The sequence below is a fragment of the Oncorhynchus kisutch genome, linkage group LG13 (genome assembly GCF_002021735.2).
Source record: "Oncorhynchus kisutch isolate 150728-3 linkage group LG13, Okis_V2, whole genome shotgun sequence".
Taxonomy (NCBI): domain Eukaryota; kingdom Metazoa; phylum Chordata; class Actinopteri; order Salmoniformes; family Salmonidae; genus Oncorhynchus; species Oncorhynchus kisutch.
In genome coordinates, this window is record NC_034186.2 from 2,018,216 (window position 1) to 2,044,180 (window position 25,965).

At 44.2% G+C, this 25,965-nt stretch overlaps 1 protein-coding gene across 2 annotated transcripts; it reads left to right on the plus strand.

Annotated features, from left to right (window-relative positions):
• Window positions 1-1,602: 1,602 nt before the first annotated feature.
• LOC109881390 (basic immunoglobulin-like variable motif-containing protein) lies at window positions 1,603-18,803 on the plus strand. 2 transcript variants are annotated; one of them, XM_031838158.1, is made up of 10 exons: window positions 1,603-1,928; window positions 3,340-3,933; window positions 11,615-11,741; window positions 13,547-13,642; window positions 13,867-13,971; window positions 14,073-14,167; window positions 14,476-14,608; window positions 15,652-15,735; window positions 15,874-15,970; window positions 16,754-18,803. In XM_031838158.1, exons 2-10 carry the CDS (start codon window positions 3,420-3,422, stop codon window positions 17,075-17,077), a joined length of 1,575 nt encoding a protein of 524 aa, XP_031694018.1. In that variant the 5' UTR covers window positions 1,603-1,928; window positions 3,340-3,419; the 3' UTR covers window positions 17,078-18,803. The 2 variants fall into 2 exon arrangements, with proteins under 2 accessions (XP_031694018.1, XP_031694017.1); XM_031838157.1 differs by having other exon boundaries at window positions 1,604-1,928; window positions 3,345-3,933.
• Window positions 18,804-25,965: the final 7,162 nt, after the last annotated feature.

Here is a 25,965-nt window from a genome sequence, read left to right on the forward strand (position 1 = left end):
CACAGAGTTACACATGGAGTAAAAACAAACATACAGTCAATAATGCAGTATAAACAAGTCTATATACAATGTGAGCAAATGAGGTGAGAAGGGAGGTAAAGGCAAAAAAGGCCATGATGGCAAAGTAAATACAATATAGCAAGTAAAATACTGGAATGGTAGTTTTGCAATGGAAGAATGTGCAAAGTAGAAATAAAAATAATGGGGTGCAAAGGAGCAAAATAAATAAATAAATAAAAATTAAATACAGTTGGGAAAGAGGTAGTTGTTTGGGCTAAATTATAGGTGGGCTATGTACAGGTGCAGTAATCTGTGAGCTGCTCTGACAGTTGGTGCTTAAAGCTAGTGAGGGAGATAAGTGTTTCCAGTTTCAGAGATTTTTGTAGTTCGTTCCAGTCATTGGCAGCAGAGAACTGGAAGGAGAGGCGGCCAAAGAAAGAATTGGTTTTGGGGGTGACTAGAGAGATATACCTGCTGGAGCGTGTGCTACAGGTGGGAGATGCTATGGTGACCAGCGAGCTGAGATAAGGGGGGACTTTACTTAGCAGGGTCTTGTAGATGACATGGAGCCAGTGGGTTTGGCGACGAGTATGAAGCGAGGGCCAGCCAACAAGAGCGTACAGGTCACAATGGTGGGTAGTATATGGGGCTTTGGTGATAAAACGGATTGCACTGTGATAGACTGCATCCAATTTGTTGAGTAGGGTATTGGAGGCTATTTTGTAAATGACATCGCCAAAGTCGAGGATTGGTAGGATGGTCAGTTTTACAAGGGTATGTTTGGCAGCATGAATGAAGGATGCTTTGTTGCGAAATAGGAAGCCAATTCTAGATTTAACTTTGGATTGGAGATGTTTGATATGGGTCTGGAAGGAGAGTTTACAGTCTAACCAGACACCTAAGTATTTGTAGTTGTCCACGTATTCTAAGTCAGAGCCGTCCAGAGTAGTGATGTTGGACAGGCGGGTAGGTGCAGGTAGCGATCGGTTGAAGATTTTTTTTTAAGGCGAACAGCAAATTCCACTATTTAGGCTAATCCTTATTGTGGCTAGCTTCACATAGGTGGGGTCTGACCATTCATCAAATTAGAACTGTTTTATAAATAAGGGATATTTTAGATGATGACACCTAGATAGATAGTTAGCTAGCTAACTATAGCTACTGAAACAGATCATGTCGTTTTGCTATGTTTTTGGGGGAAGAATATTGTTTGTGTCCATTAGCTAGCTAGCTTTTTTATAGCCAGCATCGTCCATAGTTTGGGGGAGTGTGTCTGCGGTCGTAAGGCAGCGGCCGGTGAGCGAAACCAAACTTTACCGGCATCATAGCACACGTATCAGTGAATCGTTGTGACATATGAAATACGAGTGATAGTCTAATCAATGTGTAATATAATTACGTAAACAATGAATGAACGTGTTAAATTATTACATGGCGTGATAGTCATATTCAGGTCCTGGTTGGTCAACAAGCTTATTTGACGCTCCGAATAGTGTAAAACGGCGTTCAATACCAGCGAGGTAAATCAAGTGCACCCCACATAGGCAAAGGGCTTATTCTGATTGGTTAAAAAGAACCGGATGGCTGGTTAGGGGTTGATGACCCTTCGTGAACGCCGAATATTGTGTGTAAATTATGAAGAAATAGGGTCAGTAATGTGAAATCCCTATAAATTGAACAATTTTAAACTTCCATTTTCATTTGATTTTTTTTTTATAGCAAAGCGTGAATTTAGAACTGTCTGTGAGAAAATAATTTGGAAGATTACGGGTTGAGCACCCCTAGTTACGTAATGGGTTAGTTCATCATTACTGTACAGCGGAAGGAGGACGTCAATATACAACAGGGTATTTATCCCACCAGGAGAAATTCATACTATGTGGCTACCTAGTTAACTACCAAGTTAAAAATCCACGACACAATGCAAGGTATGTGTACCAAATGTTACAGGTTTATTGCGTGCACATTTTAGAGTGTCCGATGCTACTGCATGTTTTTGCTGCCATCTTCTGAGATGACAGGTGGTGATGGTGACGGCCATCTAGCCTAGTGGGCGAAAAATACATATTCTTATCTTTGTCTCTATGATTGAACGTAAAAAAAAACATTTACACCAGTCCTAAGTGTGTTTTGTACTCAATGTCCAAACATTATCCTTATCAAGTGTTCATGCTACTGTAGATCAGGTTATGCCTGAATTAATATCACGGCTTGCCGTAAAGTTAGCCAAAAGGCTGGCAAATGACGATATTGAGGCGTTTCATCTTACCATTCATTCAATGGGAACGCACCTATCCCTGAACCGGGTTGTACATCAAATATGTTCCATTGAGGCTGCAAGGGTGTAGTTTTCCTCCTTAACTAGATTTAAGGAGTAAAAAAAATATATCGAATTGGTAGTTACGATCTTGTCTCGTCGCTGCAACTCTCCAACGGGCTTGGGAGAGGCGAAGGACTGAAACATCACCCGCCAAGCCACACTGCTTCTTAACCTGGAAGCCAGCCACACCAATGTGTTGGAGGAAACACTGTTCAACTGACGACTGAAGTCAGCTTGCATGTGCCCGGCCCGCTACAAGGAATCGCTAGAGCGCGATGAGCCATGGAAAACCCCCCGGTCTAACCCTCCACTAACCCAGACGACGCTGGGCCAATTGTGCACCACCCTATGGGACTCCCGGTCACGGCCGGTTGTGACACAGCCTGGGGTCGAACCCCAGGTTGTAGTGAAGCCTCAACACTAACATGTAGTGCCTTAGACCGCTGCGCCACTCAGGAGTCCCCATGCTTTCTTTATGAAGCACCACCATGCTAGAGTAGCTAATGTTAGTCCTGGATGTTGCATATTACGTTCAGCCAATCAGGTTGCAGCAGTCAGTTTTTTTCCCACCCCTGGTCTGATTGGCTGAACACGATACGCAACATCAGGAAGTAGCATTAGCCACTTTAGCATGGTGGTGGAAAATAGTGTTTTATAAAAAAGTATGCAAATTTCCCCGTTTTTTTCCGACCTTCTCCCCATTCAATTGAGTTAAGGAGGAACATTTCACCCTTACAGCCTGAATGTTTAATGTTTAATGTACAAACCAGTCCATGGGGGATACGAGTGCATAGCCAGCTGCATAGCCAGCTGGATAGATTCCATCTGGACGGTAAGATTAAATTACTCAACATCGCCATCTGCTGGCCTTTGGGATACCTTCAATTCAATGTTAGTTACTGACTATGAATTACCTTTCAACACTTTACCTTTATAAGCCCAAAAACACAATTCCTGGTCGATAACTTTAAACCCAATTTGAAGTTTTAATAAATCTATATTTTTAACCCTTTCTGCAGCATAGATGACATCCCTCTAAACAGACCAACCACTTCAACTTTAAACAATTCTCTCATCCAACATCTCAGTCCTCTCTTCAATGCCTAACAGTGGGGATAGTTCAGGACCTAATGTATCTGGGAGTCAGCCAGGCGACCAGGCTATGCCCTTGTCCCAGCGACCCCCACCCCCTGACAGAGAGGATGACCAACGCGGCCTGCTGACCACTCTCACCCGGGACTCCCTGAGGACCCGGAGAGCCTCCAGTGCTGAGCTCCAGCTCCCATGGACCTGCCCTGTCACTCACTCCAGAGAGAAGTTCTACACGGTCTGCTCAGACTACGCCCTCCTCAACCAGGCTGCCTCTCTCTACCGGCTCCCCAGCACCCCCAGAGAGGTGGCCCACAGCAAGCAGGATGGCAGCGGGGCCCCATTAGTGAAGTCCAACACTGTGGACCTGTCTCAGGGTCAGGGGCAGCCTGCAGGTGTAGAGGAGGCTTCAGACGAAGACTTTGACATGGAGGGGGTGTCCTGCAGCAACACCAAGCCTATCCTGGCTTGGGAGATTGATACCACTAACTTTGATGCTGTGCTAACTCGAAAGCCCAGGACAAGTAAGCAAAATCAATAACCTAAATCATATATAAAACAGGGGTTCTGCTTGCTTTTGGAGACATAATATCCAGTATGTTTTTAGTCTCATGAATATGCTATGAATTACTTAGTATTATTCTCATGCTGATTCATCTGTTACTGAGAAATATGTGCCCGTAACTGGTGTTCAGACCATCTGTTGTTGGTACCGTGGGTATCGTAAGTATTCACCCCTAACATTATTTTAAGATGAATGAAAAATAAAACATTAATATACGTTAATTAGATAAGTTTTCACCCCCCTGTGTAAATACATGTTAGAAACCAGTTGGCAGCGATTACGTCTGTGAGTGTTCTTTGGTAAGTCTCTTAAGAGCTTTGCACACCTGGATTGTGCAATATTTACCCAGTATTCTTCAAATCAAATGTATTTATATAGCCCTTCGTACATCAGCTGATATCTCAAAGTGCTGTACAGAAACCCAGCCTAAAACCCCAAACAGCAAGCAATGTAGGTGTAGAAGCACGGTGGCTAGGAAAAACTCCCTAGAAAGGCCAAAACCTAGGAAGAAACCTAGAGAGGACCGGGCTATGTGGGGTGGCCAGTCCTCTTCTGGCTGTGCCGGGTGGAGATTATAACAGAACATGGCCAAGATGTTCAAATGTTCATAAATGACCAGCATGGTCGAATAATAACAAGGCAGAACAGTTGAAACTGGAGCAGCAGCACGGCCAGGTGGACTGGGGACAGCAAGGAGTCATCATGTCAGGTAGTCCTGGGGCATGGTCCTAGGGCTCAGGTCAGTTGAAACTGGAGCAGCAGCACGGCCAGGTAGACTGGGGACAGCAAGGAGTCATCATGTCAGGTAGTCCTGGGGCATGGTCCTAGGGCTCAGGTCCCCCGAGAGAGAGAAAGAAAGAGAGAAGGAGAGAATTAGAGAACGCACACTTAGATTCACACAGGACACCGAATAGGACAGGAGAAGTACTCCAGATATAACAAACTGACCCTAGCCCCCCGACACATAAACTACTGCAGCATAAATACTGGAGGCTGAGACAGGAGGGGTCAGGAGACACTGTGGTCCCATCCGAGGACACCCCAGGACAGGGCCAAACAGGAAGGATATAACCCCACCCACTTTGCCAAAGCACAGCCCCCACACCACTAGAGGGATATCTTCAACCACCAACTTACCATCCTGAGACAAGGCTGACAAGGCTGAGTATAGCCCACAAAGATCTCCACCATGGCACAACCACAGGGGGGGGGGGGGGATTTCAAGAAGATTTAAGTCAAAACTGTGACTTGGCCACTCAGAATTGAGGAACATTCACTGTCTTCTTGGTAAGCAACTCCAGTGTAGATTTGGCCTTGTGTTTTAGGTTATTGTCCTGCTGAAAGGTGAATTCATCTCCCATTGTCTGGTATAAAAGCATACTGAAGCAGGTTTTCCTCTAGGATTTTGTATGTGCTTAGCTCCATCCCATTTATTTTCATCCTGAAAAACACCCCAGTCTTTGCCATTGTCAAGCATACCCATACCATGATGCAGCCAACATCACGCTTGAAAATAAGGAGGCATTTACTCAGTGACGTGTTGTATTGGATTTGCCCCAAACGTTAGGCTTTACATTTACTTAAGGCTTTGCAAAGTGTATTCCGTATTTTTACTTTAGTGCCTTGTTTCATACAGGATGCATGTCTTGGAATATTTTTATTCTGCTTTTCACTCATTTAGGTCGTTATTATGGAGACACAATAATGTTGCTGAACCATTTCTCATATCACAACTTCGTAGCAGTTTTAAAATCACCAATGGCCTCATTGTAACATCCCTGAGCAGTTTCCTTCCTGTTCTGTAGCTCAGTTCAGAAGGACGACTGTATCTTTGATGTGTCTGTGTGGTTAAATACATCATCCACAGCATAATTATTAACTTGACCAGACGTAAAAAAGATATTCAATATCTGATTTTGTCATTGTTACTCATCTACCAATCACGGCCCTTCTTTATGAGGCGTTTGAAAAAAGCTTCCTGGTCTTTGTAGTTGAATCTGTGCTTGAAATGCAATACTTGACCGAGGGACCTTACAGATGTTGTATGTATGGGGGACAGAAGAAGGGGGGTAGTCATTAAAAAAATAATATCAACCCCTGTTTTTTCACACAGAGTGGATCCATGTAACTTCTGATGAGATTTGTTGAGCCAAATTGTACTCCTGAACTGATTTAGGCCTAAAGGAAGATGGTGAATACTTATGCAACAACCACATTTGTGTTATTACATTTTAATTAAATTGTAAACATTTCTAGAATTTTCTTTTTACTTTGGCATTATGGAGTATTTTATGTAGTAGATCGATGACACACACAAAAAAAATCACAATTAAATCTATTTTATTCCCACTTTGTAACACAGCAAAATTTGAAAGAAATCCAAGCGGGGTGAATACTTATGATTAGAGGTGCAAAATTCCATGAACTTTCAATAAATTCCCTGTTTTCCCCATAATCCCAGAATATTCTCCGGAAACAGGTAGGAATAAGAAGGACATCTGTAATCCTCCAACCAGGAATTCTGGAAAACCAGGAAATTTGAATGTTTCCCAGAATTTTGAAACCCTACTCATGATACTCCTCTTCAACACAGGCAGTGAAACCACAGACAGGCAGAGAAACCACAGACAGGCAGTGAAACCACAGACAGGCAGAGAAACCACAGACAGGCAGTGAAACCACAGACAGGCAGTGAAACCACAGACAGGCAGTGAAACCACAGATAGGCAGTGAAACCACAGATAGGCATTTGATTACATTTTTTTAAGGATCTGACAGCTAGTCTTACTGGGGTCCGACAAATAATGAAAAAGACATTACATCTATCAGATACACACACAACCAGTAGGTCACATGTCAGTACACACAACCAGTAGGTCACATGTCAGTACACACAACCAGTAGGTCACATGTCAGTACACACAACCATTAGGTCACATGTCAGTACACACACACAACCAGTAGGTCACGTGTCAATACATACAACTAGTAGGTCACGTGTCAGTACATTAACACAACCAGTAGGTCACGTGTCAATACATACACACAACCAGTAGGTCACATGTCAGTACATACACACAACCAGTAGGTCACATGTCAGTACATAAACACAACCAGTAGGTCACATGTCAGTACATACACACAACCAGTAGGTCACATGTCAGTACATACACACAACCATTAGGTCACATGTCAGTACACACACACAACCAGTAGGTCACGTGTCAATACATACAACTAGTAGGTCACGTGTCAGTACATAAACACAACCAGTAGGTCACGTGTCAATACATACACACAACCAGTAGGTCACATGTCAGTACATAAACACAACCAGTAGGTCACATGTCAGTACATACACACAACCAGTAGGTCACATGTCAGTACATACACACAACCAGTAGGTCACATGTCAGTACATACACACAACCAGTAGGTCACATGTCAGTACACTTTGTTATTACAGACAGACCTCTCCCCTTCTCTTTATTACGGACAGACCTCTCCTCATCTCTTTATTACAGACAGACCTCTCCCCATCTCTTTATTACAGACAGACCTCTCCCCATCTCTATATTACAGACAGACCTCTCCCCATCTCTTTATTATGGCCAGACCTCTCCCCATCTCTTTATTACAGACAGACCTCTCCCCATCTCTTTACTACAGACAGACCTCTCCCCATCTCTTTATTACAGACAGACCTCTCCTCATCTCTTTATTACAGACAGACCTCTCCCCATCTCTTTACTACAGACAGACCTCTCCCCATCTCTTTATTACAGACAGACCTCTCCCCATCTCTTTACTACAGACAGACCTCTCCCCATCTCTTTATTACAGACAGACCTCTCCCCATCTCTTTACTACAGACAGACCTCTCCCCATCTCTTTATTACAGACAGACCTCTCCCCATCTCTTTATTACAGACAGACCTCTCCCCATCTCTTTACTACAGACAGACCTCTCCCCATCTCTTTATTACAGACAGACCTCTCCCCATCTCTTTATTACAGACAGACCTCTCCCCATCTCTTTACTACAGACAGACCTCTCCCCATCTCTTTATTACAGACAGACCTCTCCCCTTCTCTTTATTACGGACAGACCTCTCCTCATCTCTTTATTACAGACAGACCTCTCCCCATCTCTTTATTACAGACAGACCTCTCCCCATCTCTATATTACAGACAGACCTCTCCCCATCTCTTTACTACAGACAGACCTCTCCCCATCTCTTTATTACAGCCAGACCTCTTCCCATCTCTTTATTAGACAGACCTCTCCCCATCTCTTTATTACAGACAGACCTCTCCCCATCTCTTTACTACAGACAGACCTCTCCCCATCTCTTTATTACAGACAGACCTCTCCTCATCTCTTTATTACAGACAGACCTCTCCCCATCTCTTTACTACAGACAGACCTCTCCCCATCTCTTTATTACAGACAGACCTCTCCCCATCTCTTTACTACAGACAGACCTCTCCCCATCTCTTTATTACAGACAGACCTCTCCCCATCTCTTTATTACAGACAGACCTCTCCCCATCTGTTTACTACAGACAGACCTCTCCCCATCTCTTTATTACAGACAGACCTCTCCCCATCTCTTTACTACAGACAGACCTCTCCCCATCTCTTTATTAGACAGACCTCTCCAGACCTCTTAGACATGATTAATAACCTGAACCAGATTACAGACACTGGGTACAGTGAGAAGCTTCCTCTTGAGGGGACAGCTTGATGAAAACCAGTCAATATTCAGGTCCTCAAGAAAGTAGACCTCTGTTTACATCACATACACTATCAAGCATTTCACACACGTTATCTAGATACTGACTGTGAACTCTTGGTAGCCTATAGCAACACCCTTAAATGATAGGCTTCAGGTGAGCCAGGTGAACCTGCAACCACAACACTTAAATAACACTTGACATGGCAACCACAACACTTAAATAACACTTGACATGGCAACCACAACACTTAAATAACACTTGACATGGCAACCACAACACTTAAATAACACTTGACATGGCAACCACAACACTTAAATAACACTTGACATGGCAACCACAACACTTAAATAACACTTGACATGGCAACCACAACACTTAAATAACACTTGACATGGCAACCACAACACTTAAATAACACTTGACATGGCAACCACAACACTTAAATAACACTTGACATGGCAACCACAACACTTAAATAACACTTGACATGGCAACCACAACACTTAAATAACACTTGACATGGCAACCACAACACTTAAATAACACTTGACATGGCAACCACAACACTTAAATAACACTTGACATGGCAACCACAACACTTAAATAACACTTGACATGGCAACCACAACACTTAAATAACACTTGACATGGCAACCACAACACTTAAATAACACTTGACATGGCAACCACAACACTTAAATAACACTTGACATGGCAACCACAACACTTAAATAACACTTGACATGGCAACCACAACACTTAAATAACACTTGACATGGCAACCACAACACTTAAATAACACTTGACATGGCAACCACAACACTTAAATAACACTTGACATGGCAACCACAACACTTAAATAACACTTGACATGGGATCTTCTCTTTGGCTCTGAATATATATATATATATGTATACAGCGACACCTCTCCCATAAACATTTCTGTCTCTATAGATGTTGAATCCCTATATTGCTACTGCTGTATCATCAAATGAATTATGTAAATGAGTAAAAAAAAAAAAAAAGTCTAATATATGAATGGTATCAGATTTTTAGCAAGTTATTGATTTCATGAACCTTATTTCTAAGGCATCATATATTAATATGGGCTACTTTCAGCCCTTTCCTGGGGAGCTGATCAAAGACATAATATGGAAAAGAACCACATTATTCAGCAGTCGGTCAGTTTAAGGGTGTGTGTGGTGTGGGGTTGACGCAACGAACCCACAGGCTTCTGGGAGGGAGGGGGGACAATGAACCTGTCATAGCAGATGTAAGCAATGTCCCCACGCGCTCTGGCAGCTTTCATGGCTGGAATCAGTTCTTTCCTCTTCTGGCAAACAGCTTCAGGATAGTCCTCGTTGATGAAGATGTACGTTTATCTCAAGTTCTTGGCTCTTTCCAGAACAGCTACTTTTTCCTCTTGTAGAACTATTTTTGTTCGTTTAAAAGATCCTTCACCTGTGATAGAGAGACACCACTGTCCAGAGTGCTAGTAGGACAGGCAGAGACAACACTGTCCAGAGTGCTAGTAGGACAGAGAGAGACACCACTGTCCAGAGTGCTAGTAGGACAGGTAGAGACACCACTGTCCAGAGTGCTAGTAGGACAGGCAGAGACACCACTGTCCAGAGTGCTAGTAGGACAGTCAGAGACAACACTGTCCAGAGTGCTAGTAGGACAGAGAGAGACAACACTGTCCAGAGTGCTAGTAGGACAGAGAGAGACACCACTGTCCAGAGTGCTAGTAGGACAGGTAGAGACACCACTGTCCAGAGTGCTAGTAGGACAGGCAGAGACACCACTGTCCAGAGTGCTAGTAGGACGAGCAGAGACACCACTGTCCAGAGTGCTAGTAGGACAGGCAGAGACACCACTGTCCAGAGTGCTAGTAGGACAGGTAGAGACACCACTGTCCAGAGTGCTAGTAGGACAGACAGAGACACCACTGTCCAGAGTGCTAGTAGGACAGGCAGAGACACCACTGTCCAGAGTGCTAGTAGGAGAGAGAGAGAGACACCACTGTCCAGAGTGCTAGTAGGACAGGCAGAGACACCACTGTCCAGAGTGCTAGTAGGACAGGCAGAGACACCACTGTCCAGAGTGCTAGTAGGACAGGCAGAGACACCACTGTCCAGAGTGCTAGTAGGACAGGCAGAGACACCACTGTCCAGAGTGCTAGTAGGACAGGCAGAGACACCACTGTCCAGAGTGCTAGTAGGACGGGCAGAGACACCACTGTCCAGAGTGCTAGTAGGACGGGCAGAGACACCACTGTCCAGAGTGCTAGTAGGACAGGCAGAGACACCACTGTCCAGAGTGCTAGTAGGACAGGCAGAGACACCACTGTCCAGAGTGCTAGTAGGACAGGCAGAGACACCACTGTCCAGAGTGCTAGTAGGACAGGTAGAGACACCACAGATGGGCAGAGACACCACAGACAGGCAGAGACACCACTGTCCAGAGTGCTAGTAGGACAGGCAGAGACACCACTGTCCAGAGTGCTAGTAGGACAGGCAGAGACACCACTGTCCAGAGTGCTAGTAGGACAGGCAGAGACACCACTGTCCAGAGTGCTAGTAGGACAGGCAGAGACACCACCTAAAGAATCAGTGTTTCTGTAGGGAGAGGGTGAATGAGGGAACTGTGTTTATTTCACAGTGACTACAAGAGAGATTACTCTTCACAGTGACTAGATTACCCAGCGGAGTATTTTTTGTTGTTGAAAGAAATGGAACAACTAAGTACCGTGTTGTTCTCAGAAACAATTAGAACTCTAGGAACATTAGTACGCCACACTGCTTGATTATATTCAGACCTGATGAACGCTTGACAGATATAGCCTACTTTTAGTGTCTGTCTGTATGAACGATTGCTTTAACTTTGTGTCCTATTTTCAGGCAACATAAAGAGAGTCGGTACGAAGAAGATGAAGTCTTCAGGGGGCAGTAGGAACCTGCAGGACCTTCCTCTCCACGCCTCGCAGGACGAGATCAAACAGAGGAAAGTCCTGGACCTCAGGAGATGGTAATATAGCACACAGCTCATTATACAGTAATTACTGAGGTAACACACAGCTCATTATACTGTAACTACTGAGGTAACACACAGCTCATTATACTGTAACTACTGAGGTAACACACAGCTCATTATACTGTAACTACTGAGGTAACACACAGCTCATTATACTGTAACTACTGAGGTAACACACAGCTCATTATACTGTAACTACTGAGGTAACACACAGCTCATTATACTGTAACTACTGAGGTAACACACAGCTCATTATACTGTAACTACTGAGGTAACACACAGCTCATTATACTGTAACTACTGAGGTAACACACAGCTCATTATACTGTAACTACTGAGGTAACACACAGCTCATTATACTGTAACTACTGAGGTAACACACAGCTCATTATACTGTAACTACTGAGGTAACACACAGCTCATTATACTGTAACTACTGAGGTAACACACAGCTCATTATACTGTAACTACTGAGGTAACACACAGCTCATTATACTGTAACTACTGAGGTAACACACAGCTCATTATACTGTAACTACTGAGGTAACACACAGCTCATTATACTGTAACTACTGAGGTAACACACAGCTCATTATACTGTAACTACTGAGGTAACACACAGCTCATTATACTGTAACTACTGAGGTAACACACAGCTCATTATACTGTAACTACTGAGGTAACACACAGCTCATTATACTGTAACTACTGAGGTAACACACAGCTCATTATACTGTAACTACTGAGGTAACACACAGCTCATTATACTGTAACTACTGAGGTAACACACAGCTCATTATACTGTAACTACTGAGGTAACACACAGCTCATTATACTGTAACTACTGAGGTAACACACAGCTCATTATACTGTAACTACTGAGGTAACACACAGCTCATTATACTGTAACTACTGAGGTAACACACAGCTCATTATACTGTAACTACTGAGGTAACACACAGCTCATTATACTGTAACTACTGAGGTAACACACAGCTCATTATACTGTAACTACTGAGGTAACACACAGCTCATTATACTGTAACTACTGAGGTAACACACAGCTCATTATACTGTAACTACTGAGGTAACACACAGCTCATTATACTGTAACTACTGAGGTAACACACAGCTCATTATACTGTAACTACTGAGGTAACACACAGCTCATTATACTGTAACTACTGAGGTAACACACAGCTCATTATACTGTAGCCATAATAGGGCTCTGGTTAAAGCTAGTGCACTCTATAGGGAATGTGGTGCCATTTCGGACAGAGCCAGAAATTACTGCAAGTGGACGAGACATTCATTAGTGTCATGCTTTTCTCTCTCTCTCTCTCTCTCTCTCTCTCTCTCTCTCTCTCTCTCCCTCCCTCCCTCCCTCCCTCCCTCCCTCCCTCCCTCCCCTCCCTCCATCCCTCCCTCCCTCCCTCCCTCCCTCCCTCCCTCCCTCCCTCCCTCCCTCCCTCCCTCCCTCCCTCCCCTCCCTCCATCCCTCCCTCCCTCCCTCCCTCCCTCCCTCCCTCCCTCCCTCCCTCCCTCCCTCCCTCCCTCCCTCCCTCCCTCCCTCCCTCCCTCCCTCCCTCCCTCCCTCCCTTCCCTTCCCTTCCCTTCCCCTCCCTCCCTCCCTCCCTTCCCTTCCCCTCCCTCCCTCCCTCCCTCCCTCCCTCCCTCCCTCCCTCCCTCCCTCCCTCCCTCCCTCCCTCCCTCCCTCCCTCCCTCCCTCCCTTCCCTCCCCTCCCCTCCCCTCCCTCCCTCCCTCCCTCCCTCCCTCCCTCCCTCCCTCCGTTCTCTAGGTACTGTATCAGCCGCCCCCAGTACAAGACGTCATGTGGGATATCTTCATTAGTTTCCTGCTGGAACTTTCTGTACAGCACACTAGGAGCAGGGAGGTAGGCATTTTATCGTCGTCTGTAGCTCTGTACGTGTGGCAATGGGATCACCGCTCGTTGGGGGAACAGACTCCATATTTTATACTTGTTATATAGGTAAATACAAAAGATTTGTACACACCAAGACAAATGTTTCCATCACATTATAGCGTGTAGTATCATTCTGAATGTGTCATAACTAAGAGGATTAACAGCTATTTGATTGTTATTGTGTGTATTTTCAGTCTCCCACCCATCTCCCAGGAGGGGGCTCTTCAGATCCTAGGCTTCCAGCCTCCTTTTGAGGAGATTAAGTTTGGTCCCTTTACAGGCAATGCGACTCTGATGAGGTACAGTACTCAGAAATACTGACATTAGAAACAAGGTGCACACAACTTATGGCTACAGATTATTATTATTATATATATATTTATTTTATCTTTGTGAACAGATGGTTCAGGCAAATCAATGACAATTTTCGTGTCCGAGGATGTTCCTATATTCTGTACAAACCCCACGGGAAACACAAGACAGCGGGAGAGACTGGTGAGTTTGTCTACTCTCCCCTCTCTACTAACAAATTGGCTATGATGTAACAAGCTGGCCTCAGCTTTGGAAATACAAAGAGTAAAATGTTTTCAAATGTCAGTCAATCTAGCAATTGTGGCTTGGGGCTGGCCTTGACTTTAGTTTGTCATCCAGTTTGTCTGTTATATAAAGAAATCGTTTTTTTTTTTGACAATGAAACTGAATAGATGAAAAAGCATACAGTAGTTCAGACTGTCTGCATGATTCAGGTTTTTTAATTTTAAATGGAGTGTGTTTGAATTGGATATTTGTCCTCCCTGTTCCAGCTGAGGGGGCGTTGTTGAAGTTGACCCTGGGGTTAAGAGATGAAACCATGGCCTATATTTACCACTGTCAGAACCACTACTTCTGTCCTGTGGGCTTCGAGGCCACACCTTTCAAAGCAGCCAAGGCCTACAGGTACATTATTTTCATATCCCTGCGTGCATTTACTTTCTAACAGGTCATCGTTTAGGCCTAATTCATTACCTTTTATTATTTTCGATTTTATCTTACTGTCAACCATGTAACTCCTACTGTCACCCACGTAACTCCTACTGTCAACCACGTAACTCCTACTGTCAACCACGTACCTCCTACTGTCAACCACGTACCTCCTACTGTCAACCACGTAACTCCTACTGTCAACCACGTATCTCCTACTGTCAACCACGTATCTCCTACTGTCAACCACGTATCTCCTACTGTCAACCACGTACCTCCTACTGTCAACCACGTACCTCCTACTGTCAACCACGTACCTCCTACTGTCAACCACGTACCTCCTACTGTCAACCACGTATCTCCTACTGTCAACCACGTATCTCCTACTGTCACCCACGTACCTCCTACTGTCAACCACGTACCTCCTACTGTCAACCACGTACCTCCTACTGTCATCCACGTACCTCCTACTGTCATCCACATACCTCCTACTGTCAACCACATACCTCCTACTGTCATCCACGTACCTCCTACTGTCATCCACATACCTCCTACTGTCAACCACATACCTCCTACTGTCATCCACGTACCTCCTACTGTCATCCACGTACCTCCGACTGTCATCCACATACCTCCTACTGTCATCCACGTACCTCCTACTGTCATCCACGTACCTCCTACTGTCATCCACGTACCTCCTACTGTCAACCACGTAACTCTTACTGTCATCCACGTAACTCCTACTGTCACCCACGTAACACCTACTGTCACCCACGTACCTCCTGCTGTCATCCACGTAACTCCTACTGTCATCCACGTACCTCCTACTGTCAACCACGTAACTCCTACTGTCAACCACGTAACTCTTACTGTCATCCACGTACCTCCTACTGTCATCCACGTACCTCCTACTGTCATCCATGTACCTCCTACTGTCATCCACGTACCTCCTACTGTCATCCACGTACCTCCTACTGTCATCCACGTACCGTGTTAACTTGTTCTTGTTTACTTCTAAGGGGTACATTACCAACTAATGAAATGGAACACTGGATCCTGATTGGTGAACCAAGCAGGAAACACCCTGCTATTCACTGTAAAAAGTACGATCCTTTCTGACTTCTAATGTTTACAAAAAATTGCAGTATTTTTGTTGTTGTTGTACAACGTTGTCGTCTTCTTTAGTAGATTTGTATTTAGTCGATTACTGTTTCACTTCTGTATCTTGCTGTTGTTTTTAGGTGGGCTGATATTGTTACAGATCTGAACACACAAAATCCAGAATACCTTGATATTCGTCACACGGAGAGGGGAATTCAGTGCCGCAAAACCAAAAAGGTTTTCATTTTCGTTTCAGTTTATAGTTTTGTTAGTTGTTAGGATACCAGTTATGCTAACAATGGGATGAGGATGCGTTAGAGCCCAGAACTGGCATGTATTTTAAGCCCTACCCATGCCCGCGACATTCAGACCCCTGCCCAGGCCTGATTGCTTTTGCCAAATTTAAGGCCCTGCCCGAAACCAGAAATCAGAAATAACTTCCTCTGTAAGTAAATCCATTAGCTACTCCTCTGTCTGTCACTGGCTTCCTGCGAGCTGCTCGCTCTGCATGCACTCTGCTCATGGTGGCTCTGAGTCTGTGAGTGACCATAGCAACGGCTACGCTTGGGCTGCTCTGCTCAGTGACGAAACATGAGACAAGCTGTTAGTTACTTTTCATCCCTCTCAGACAAACTTGAGGAATAATATTATCATCTGTGAAATAATATCTCCTGTCTTCTATTTAGTTGAAGCTCATCTGGCACCAGGTTATGATCTTAGTCAGATATGTCTGTACTGCAGAGCACGAGCAAATGGCACAGCTTCACAATGCTAGTGATACCCAAGCCCTGCCATACCGTACTTATCGATGAAAAATTTAACAGGCTCTACCCTAACCCAATGTATAATGTCAGGTTGGCCCGATGGGCTCGGGTAGCAGAGCTCTAGTATGAGTACTGCATTTCTGACGTGAACCTCTCCTCTTCTCAGTTTTTATAGTTATGTTAAAATGTAAACGTTGAAGGTACCATTCATGGGTCTGTTACGCATTTCTGACATGAACCTCTCCTCTCCTGGCAGGTGGGAGGGAATCTTCACTGCATCATGGCTTTCCAGAGGGTCAACTGGCAGAAGCTAGGCCCCTGGGCCCTCAACCTGGAGAACCTGAGGCATGACCTCCACCACCAGGGGTCTGAGAGGGCCCAGGGGGGCTTAGCAGAGGTCCAGGAGGACAGGGAGAAGACCTCAGGAAAACACCAGGCTTTGGCCCGGCTAGGCCGCTCCAACAGCACAGGTACCAGTAACCAGAAGGACGTAGCTTGGAAACACCTGTCTAACACCACAGAGTACCGACACAGGAGCTCACCTGAGAGCGATGTTGAAGAAGATACCACAGATGACTGAGATTCAATGAGAAGGCTGTGAAGTTAGTGCTGCTAAAATATACTGGTTAGTATATCAAACGTTCTCAATAGTTTTTCACCCCCAAAAAAAGAGAGACGAAAGCGTTGTTTTACCCCGTCTAGCATCATCCAGATTCCATCAAGGATTTTGCCTGATTATTATAATGAAAAGTTAGTACAACATACAAGTTGATACACTTTAGTGTGAAAGCTACGTTTAATCGTCTAGCAATGTATAGAGGACTGCTGCTATTAATCAGAATGTCTGATAACATTGCATTTAAAAGCCATTTAAGAAATAGAAGAATAAGAATAAATTCTATTAATTTTACACTTTAAAGTGAGTGTGTTAGTTTGCGAATGTGACTGAAATCCAGTGACTACTGGTAGCCAAGTTTTTCTCAACTCCACGATGCACATCACATCAATGGAGTTGAGCGGAGACAACTACAACGAGTCGCTGTCCGTCGTTAAACCCTTACTTTCTACCTATGTTTGTCCTCTGTAGCTGCCTTTCTTAATTCCTTACCTTGTACCTCTGTTTGTCCTCTGTAGCTGCCTTTCTTAATTCCTTACCTTGTACCTCTGTTTGTCCTCTGTAGCTGCCTTTCTTAATTCCTTACCTTGTACCTCTGTTTGTCCTCTGTAGCTGCCTTTCTTAATTCCTTACCTTGTACCTCTGTTTGTCCTCTGTAGCTGCCTTTCTTAATTCCTTACCTTGTACCTCTGTTTGTCCTCTGTAGCTGCCTTTCTTAATTCCTTACCTTGTACCTCTGTTTGTCCTCTGTAGCTGTTAGTAGCTGTGTGCCTTTCTTTGTTTGCTGATATCCATACTTTTTAATAAAACCTTTATCCAATACAACCACAGACTCTTTCCTTGTATCGACTGACAGCGACTCCGCCCACAGTTGTTGCAAACAAACTCCACCGAGATGTACATATGGTAGAGTTGAGAAACCCAGCTACAATAAAACTAACTACAGAAACAACGATGGTAGACTTCAGAAACCCAGCTACAGGAAAACTAACTACAAAAACAACGATGTACATATGGTAGAGTTGAGAAACCCAGCTACAATAAAACTAACTACAGAAACAACGATGGTAGACTTCAGAAACCCAGCTACAGGAAAACTAACAGTAGAAACAACGATGTACATATAGTAGAGTTGAGAAACCCAGCTACAATAAAACTAACTACAGAAACAACGATGGTAGACTTCAGAAACCCAGCTACAGGAAAACTAACTACAAAAACAACGATGTACATATGGTAGAGTTGAGAAACCCAGCTACAATAAAACTAACTACAGAAACAACCATGGTAGACTTCAGAAACCCAGCTACAGGAAAACTAACAGTAGAAACGTGAATCAAACAGTACAGTGGGTACAATTCACATTGTGATGTCCTGTGAAACTATGTTAAGTGTAGACGTTCTTTTCCCGAAGAAAATACCTGAGAAATCAAGTCAACGGATGCTAATCACCTACCAAGATGTAGAGATTTATCTTTGTGTTGTTATTGATGTCCAACGTGAGAGACAAAGGATGAGTGCATGATTGTGTCCCATGTTGTGTCTAAAGCCACAGTTAAGTCTCCTGCTCAAGCATCTGTGGTTTTGTATTTAGATTTATCCCAACACTACTGTAAAATGTATCATTATTTATTAATGTGATTTTAGATTTGCTCCTTTTTCTTAATAAATAACAATTTATATCAATTCATATCAAAAAGTGTCATAATTTTACAAATAATGAGTCCACAGTTTGATTCATAATACCCATAAAACCTAGAGGACAAACAAGGAAATGTTCCCTCCCCCATTTATTTTTCTCATAGGGGATTTTAGAAACACTTAAAATAAGGGCAGTGTTTCGTGTAGGCTCACCCTGGCGTGAATGCATAGGCTGAATTGATACAATACTCCCGAGTGGCGCAGTGGTCTAAGACACCGTGCAAGAGGTGCAAGAGTCACTGCAGTACCTGGTTCAAATCCAGGCTGTATCACATCTGGCCTGTGATTGGGAGTCCCAGACGGCGGTGAACAATTGGCCCAGTGTCGTCCGGTGAAGGCCGTCATTGTAAATAAGAATTTGTTGTTAACCGACTTGCCTGGTTAAATAAAGGTTACAATAAATAAAACCTGTTAGCAAAGGTGTCAGGTAGAGATGGCGTTCAGGAGCATGCTGGGATTCGTAGTCTTGCATGATGTCTACTTTGATGCTAATTAGCATTTTTGCATCAGAAAGTAAATACAGCTGAATATATTGATATTGAGTCACCTGGTTCAAATCCAGGCTGTATCACATCTGGAGTCATTGAGTCACCTTGTCCAAGGGAGATTTTTTACATGTTTATCAAACCATCACGCCAGGGTAAGCCTACACAAAACACAGCCCTTATTTTAACACAGCCCTTATTTTAACACAGCGCCCTTATTTTAACACAGCCATTTTCTTTAGTGTAGGCTTACCCTGGCGTGATGGTTTGATAACCGTGTCAATGTTAAATGTTTCTGAAATTCTCCATGAGAAAAATGTAATGGTGTGAAAACGATCGGAACCATTCCCCTGTTTGACCGACAGGTTTTATGGGAATTGGGACATCTCCACTGTGAGGCTCTATTACATGATATTAATGTGTGCTTACATAACAAGAGTAATACGAGCTCACACTGAAGATCACAAAGTCAACAAGACGCGTGACCGTATTTTAACATTCTCTGAAGCATCAGTCCCAGGCATATTGCCATGGATCTGTCTTCGTAGCTATGCTATGTGAGCAGGGGCTGAAGCAACATAACCCTCCAGGGTTGGACCACAATGCATCCTGGTTATTTAATACACACAGAGGACAGAACACTGGCTACATTCCATCATCTGTTCTCAACTATTTTCCTGACTACATTAAGATTAAATAAACAGTCAAATGATTCCCCTTAACCCATTAGCGGTTTCATCCACTTCAGACTCAGTTCAGCAATTGATGATAATCTATTCTCTGGTTTTCTCTCATCTTTTTTTTTTTTTTCAAATGTTGAAATGATTAAATCAATACAAGATATTCACTCAGTACTCACGTGAGACGATTGAGGAATCGGCACGATACTGTGAAAAAGTTAACATCACCTGGATTTCTTATACTACGACAGACATCGGTGCGTAACTTAATTATATAGGTTACGCCCCATTAATTATTGGATGTGTCAGGTCACAGACATGTTGTCCAGCCAAGGTCTTCATCCCGAATGGCACCCTATTCCCTATTTAGTGCACTAGTTTTAACCAGAGCCCTATGGCACCCTATTCCACCCTATTCCCTATCTAGTGCACTAGTTTTAACCAGAGCCCTATGGCACCCTATTCCCTATATTAGTGCACTAGTTTTGACCACAGACGTATGCGCCCTGGTCATATAAGTAGCACCACCACGTAAGGTATAAGGAACCATTTGGGATGCAATCAAAGGTGATTTAGTCGTACCAGGAACGTGTATCCCACTGCTCTCCACTGTTGGATTAGACCACCCAGCTGAGGCCTGGTCTCCTCTGTGTCCTGGCTGAGCCTAGGAGAGGCTGGACCAGTGCTGCAAGATAGACTGGACTCGAACCAGGATCTCTAGTGACACAGCTAGCAACTGCATCGCCTTAGAACACTGCGCCACTCGGGAGGCCCAAAAGCCTAGAGGTCAAGGACCTTGAGGATTTAAAGAAACTCAAACTTCTCGAACAGTTCAAAAAAGTCCTTCACAAAAGGGTTGCTACCTACATTTATGAGTACAAGGGTCTCACTTTTGAGAAAGCTGCAGTCATTGAAGATTATTTTGATAAATATCCACATAAAAATGGTTTCTCTTATCTGTCAGTTTGTCATTACTGCTATGAGAAAGGACACGTTGTCTCTCAGTGTCCTATATTGAAACAGAAAAATGGTTTCTCTTATCTGCCAGTTTGTCATTACTGCTATGAGAAAGGACACGTTGTCTCTCAGTGTCCTATATTGAAACAGAAAAATGGTTTCTCTTATCTGCCAGTTTGTCATTACTGCTATGAGAAAGGACACGTTGTCTCTCAGTGTCCTATATTGAAACAGAAAAAGTCTCTGGTTGGGACTGGGAAGACTCCAGCCCATTAAGTCTCTGGTTGGGACTGGGAACACTCCAGCCCATTAAGTCTCTGGTTGGGACTGGGAACACTCCAGCCCATTAAGTCTCTGGTTGGGACTGGGAACACTCCAGCCCATTAAGTCTCTGGTTGGGACTGGGAACACTCCAGCCCATTAAGTCTCTGGTTGGGACTGGGAAGACTCCAGCCCATTAAGTCTCTGGTTGGGACTGGGAACACTCCAGCCCATTAAGTCTCTGGTTGGGACTGGGAACACTCCAGTCCATTAAGTCTCTGGTTGGGACTGGGAACACTCCAGCCCATTAAGTCTCTGGTTGGGACTGGGAACACTCCAGTCCATTAAGTCTCTGGTTGGGACTGGGAACACTCCAGCCCATTAAGTCTCTGGTTGGGACTGGGAACACTCCAGCCCATTAAGTCTCTGGTTGGGACTGGGAACACTCCAGCCCATTAAGTCTCTGGTTGGGACTGGGAACACTCCAGCCCATTAAGTCTCTGGTTGGGACTGGGAACACTCCAGTCCATTAAGTCTCTGGTTGGGACTGGGAACACTCCAGCCCATTAAGTCTCTGGTTGGGACTGGGAAGACTCCAGCCCATTAAGTCTCTGGTTGGGACTGGGAACACTCCAGTCCATTAAGTCTCTGGTTGGGACTGGGAACACTCCAGCCCATTAAGTCTCTGGTTGGGACTGGGAAGACTCCAGCCCATTAAGTCTCTGGTGGGGACTGGGAACACTCCAGCCCATTAAGTCTCTGGTTGGGACTGGGAACACTCCAGCCCATTAAGTCTCTGGTTGGGACTGGGAACACTCCAGCCCATTAAGTCTCTGGTTGGGACTGGGAACACTCCAGCCCATTAAGTCTCCTGTTGGGACTGGGAACACTCCAGTCCATTATGTCTCTGGTTGGGACTGGGAACACTCCAGCCCATTAAGTCTCTGGTTGGGACTGGGAACACTCCAGCCCATTAAGTCTCTGGTTGGGACTGGGAACACTCCAGCCCATTAAGTCTCTGGTGGGGACTGGGAACACTCCAGCCCATTAAGTCTCTGGTTGGGACTGGGAACACTCCAGCCCATTAAGTCTCTGGTTGGGACTGGGAACACTCCAGCCCATTAAGTCTCTGGTTGGGACTGGGAACACTCCAGACCATTAAGTCTCTGGTTGGGACTGGGAACACTCCAGCCCATTAAGTCTCTGGTTGGGAACACTCCAGCCCATTAAGTCTCTGGTTGGGAACACTCCAGCCCATTAAGTCTCTGGTTGGGACTGGGAACACTCCAGTCCATTAAGTCTCTGGTTGGGACTGGGAACACTCCAGCCCATTAAGTCTCTGGTTGGGACTGGGAACCCTCCAGCCCATTAAGTCTCTGGTGGGGACTGGGAACACTCCAGCCCATTAAGTCTCTGGTTGGGACTGGGAACACTCCAGCCCATTAAGTCTCTGGTTGGGACAGGGAACACTCCAGCCCATTAAGTCTCTGGTTGGGACTGGGAACACTCCAGCCCATTAAGTCTCTGGTTGGGACTGGGAATACTCCAGCCCATTAAGTCTCTGGTTGGGACAGGGAACACTCCAGCCCATTAAGTCTCTGGTTGGGACTGGGAACACTCCAGCCCATTAAGTCTCTGGTTGGGACTGGGAACACTCCAGCCCATTCAGTCTCTGGTTGGGACTGGGAACACTCCAGCCCATTAAGTCTCTGGTTGGGACTGGGAACACTCCAGCCCATTAAGTCTCTGGTTGTGGACTGAGAGCACTCTGTCATCAAGGCAAAGAGTGGCTACTTTGAAGAATTTTAAATATATTTTGACTTGTTTAACACTTTTTTTTGTTTACTACGTGAATACATGTGTTATTTCATAATTGATGTCTTCACTATTATTCTACAATGTAGTAATAATAAGAAAACCCCTTGAATGAGTCGGTGTGTCCAAACTTTTGACTGGTACTGTAGGTTAGCATAATATGGAGCCATAGTGTTTAGCTAGCATAATAGTTAGCATAATATGGAGCCATAGTGTTTAGCTAGCATAATAGTTAGCATAATATGGAGCCATAGTGTTTAGCTAGCATAATAGTTAGCATAATATGGAGCCATAGTGTTTAGCTAGCATAATAGTTAGCATAATATGGAGCCATAGTGTTTAGCTAGCATAATAGTTAGCATAATATGGAGCCATAGTGTTTAGCTAGCATAATAGTTAGCATAATATGGAGCCATAGTGTTTAGCTAGCATAATAGTTAGCATAATATGGAGCCATAGTGTTTAGCTAGCATAATAGTTAGCATAATATGGAGCCATAGTGTTTAGCTAGCATAATAGTTAGCATAATATGGAGCCATAGTGTTTAGCTAGCATAATAGTTAGCATAATTAGCAGCCATAGTGCTCCTCGTCACTGTCCCTTTGGTCTGGAGGAAAAAGTCTCCTCTGAAGAGAAAATAGTTGGAGGTTAGTACCAGTTTATCCAAGTTCACAATACATATTGGTGCTGGGAAGAGCATTAGGGAGACGTTCATTGAGGTAGAACATGAGGGCCTCTAGGCCAGTCTGATGGGGGATGTTAGTATATAGACTGGTGACATCACAATAAAGTCGCACACTCCATGTCGCACACTCCATGTATAAACTCCCAGCAATTATAGGGCATCACTGTGCCTTCTTCAGGGTGGGGAAGACAGACACAGTGATGCCGAAACGTTGATAAATACCCTTTAATTGCTGGGAGTTTATACGTGGAGTGTGCGACGTGGAGTGTGCGACGTGGAGTGTGCGACTTTCTTTATTTTGATAGTTTATCATTTATTCGCCGTTAGTCAGCACCTCCACACAAACTATTTTTCTGGGTGTGCGCCGGCTCATGTTTTTTAGTATATAGACTGGTAACATCAAAAGTACACAGAATAGAATTGTCAGGTTTATGGTCCACAGATTTCAAAATATTGATCAGATCAATAGAGTGTCTAGTATACGTGGGGAGAGAGAGATCTCGCCCAGGGTTTCACAAAATGGTCTACAAAGGTAGAGATATTCTCTGTTAGAGATCCGTTACTACTCACATTGGGCCTGCCTGGTATGGGTGGTGTCATGCTCTTGTGAATTTAGGGTAGAGCGTATAGGACAGGTGTGGTTGGGCATTCAAACTTTCATATACTCATATTCTGTCTTTGTCATTTCCTCTTCATTAAAACAAAATGTAGCCAATTTATCGTTGATCAGAGACTTTAATTGATTAGTAGTGTCCTTTGGGAGTCTTTTGTAAAAATTCATCATCACCAAGTTGTCTCGGAATTTCCTTTTTATAGTCATCTGCATTTAGTGTCACTGTTGTCCCTCCTTTGTCATTAGGTTTTATGATGATACTGGAGTCATGTTTCAGTTCCGTAAGAGATTCTTTCTCTACTTTGGACATATTGTGGAATACCTTGTTTTTCTTTTAGTCTTAGCCAGGAGATGATGTACATCTTTCTCAACTAAGCGTCAATATGTTTCAAGAGAGGGATTTCTTTTGGTTGGTAAAAATGTCCTTTTCCTGTTCAAATGTGTATTTTCCCTTGTCCATGTCCTCAGGGTAGAGAGTCAGGTTCATTATCATTGAGGTTATCAATGGGGAAAACATTAGCACTGTTTCCTGTCTGGTTACTAATATCGATCAATAGATTTAACATTGGCAGGTGCAGAGGGAGCAACCCCCATTATCATTCAGGTTATCAATGGGGAAAACATTAGCACTGTTTCCTGTCTGGTTACTAATATCGATCAATAGATTAACATTGGCAGGTGCAGAGGGAGCAACCCCCATTATCATTCAGGTTATCAATGGGGAGCACTGTTTCCTGTCTGGTTACTAATATCGATCAATAGATTAACATTGGCAGGTGCAGAGGGAGCAACCCCCATTATCATTCAGGTTATCAATGGGGAGCACTGTTTCCTGTCTGGTTACTAATATCGATCAATAGATTAACATTGGCAGGTGCAGAGGGAGCAACCCCCATTATCATTCAGGTTATCAATGGGGAGCACTGTTTCCTGTCTGGTTACTAATATCGATCAATAGATTAACATTGGCAGGTGCAGAGGGAGCAACCCCCATTATCAAAAAATTAATCCAAATGCGGAAAAACTTTTGAAAGTCTATTATTGTATCAAATTCATTGGCCTGTGATGTTGGGACAAATGATAGCTCCTTACCAAGGGCAGATGAACATGTATCAGATATAGGCCTGTTGGACAACTTCATTATCGTGTCTTGCTCCGTGTATGTGGCGGGGACTTTGGGTGTTGCCGTCTTCCTACGTAGTCCTTGTGTGATGCTACCACATTATCCAGGACCAGTGATTGGATTGGATTTACTGTACTCAATCCAAAACTCATGACCTTTCCTCCCTGTAGAAGTCTCCCAGACTTCCCCCTTTCCCCCAGGTGAGTCTGCTGGACTATGGAACTCTAGAGCAACACATTAACAAACCTGTCACCCTGTCCGTCCGTCCATCCCCAGGTGAGTCTGCTGGACTATGGAACTCTAGAGCAACACATTAACAAACCTGTCACCCTGTCCGTCCGTCCCCAGGTGAGTCTGCTGGACTATGGACCTCTAGAGCAACACATCAACAAACCTGTCACCCTGTCCATCCCTCTGTCCCCAGGTGAGTCTGCTGGACTATGGAACTCTAGTCCAGGAACTCTGTCAGCTATCTGCAGACTTTCATTGGACATATTTTGAGGATGACCAAATTCAATAAAGTTTTGTATAA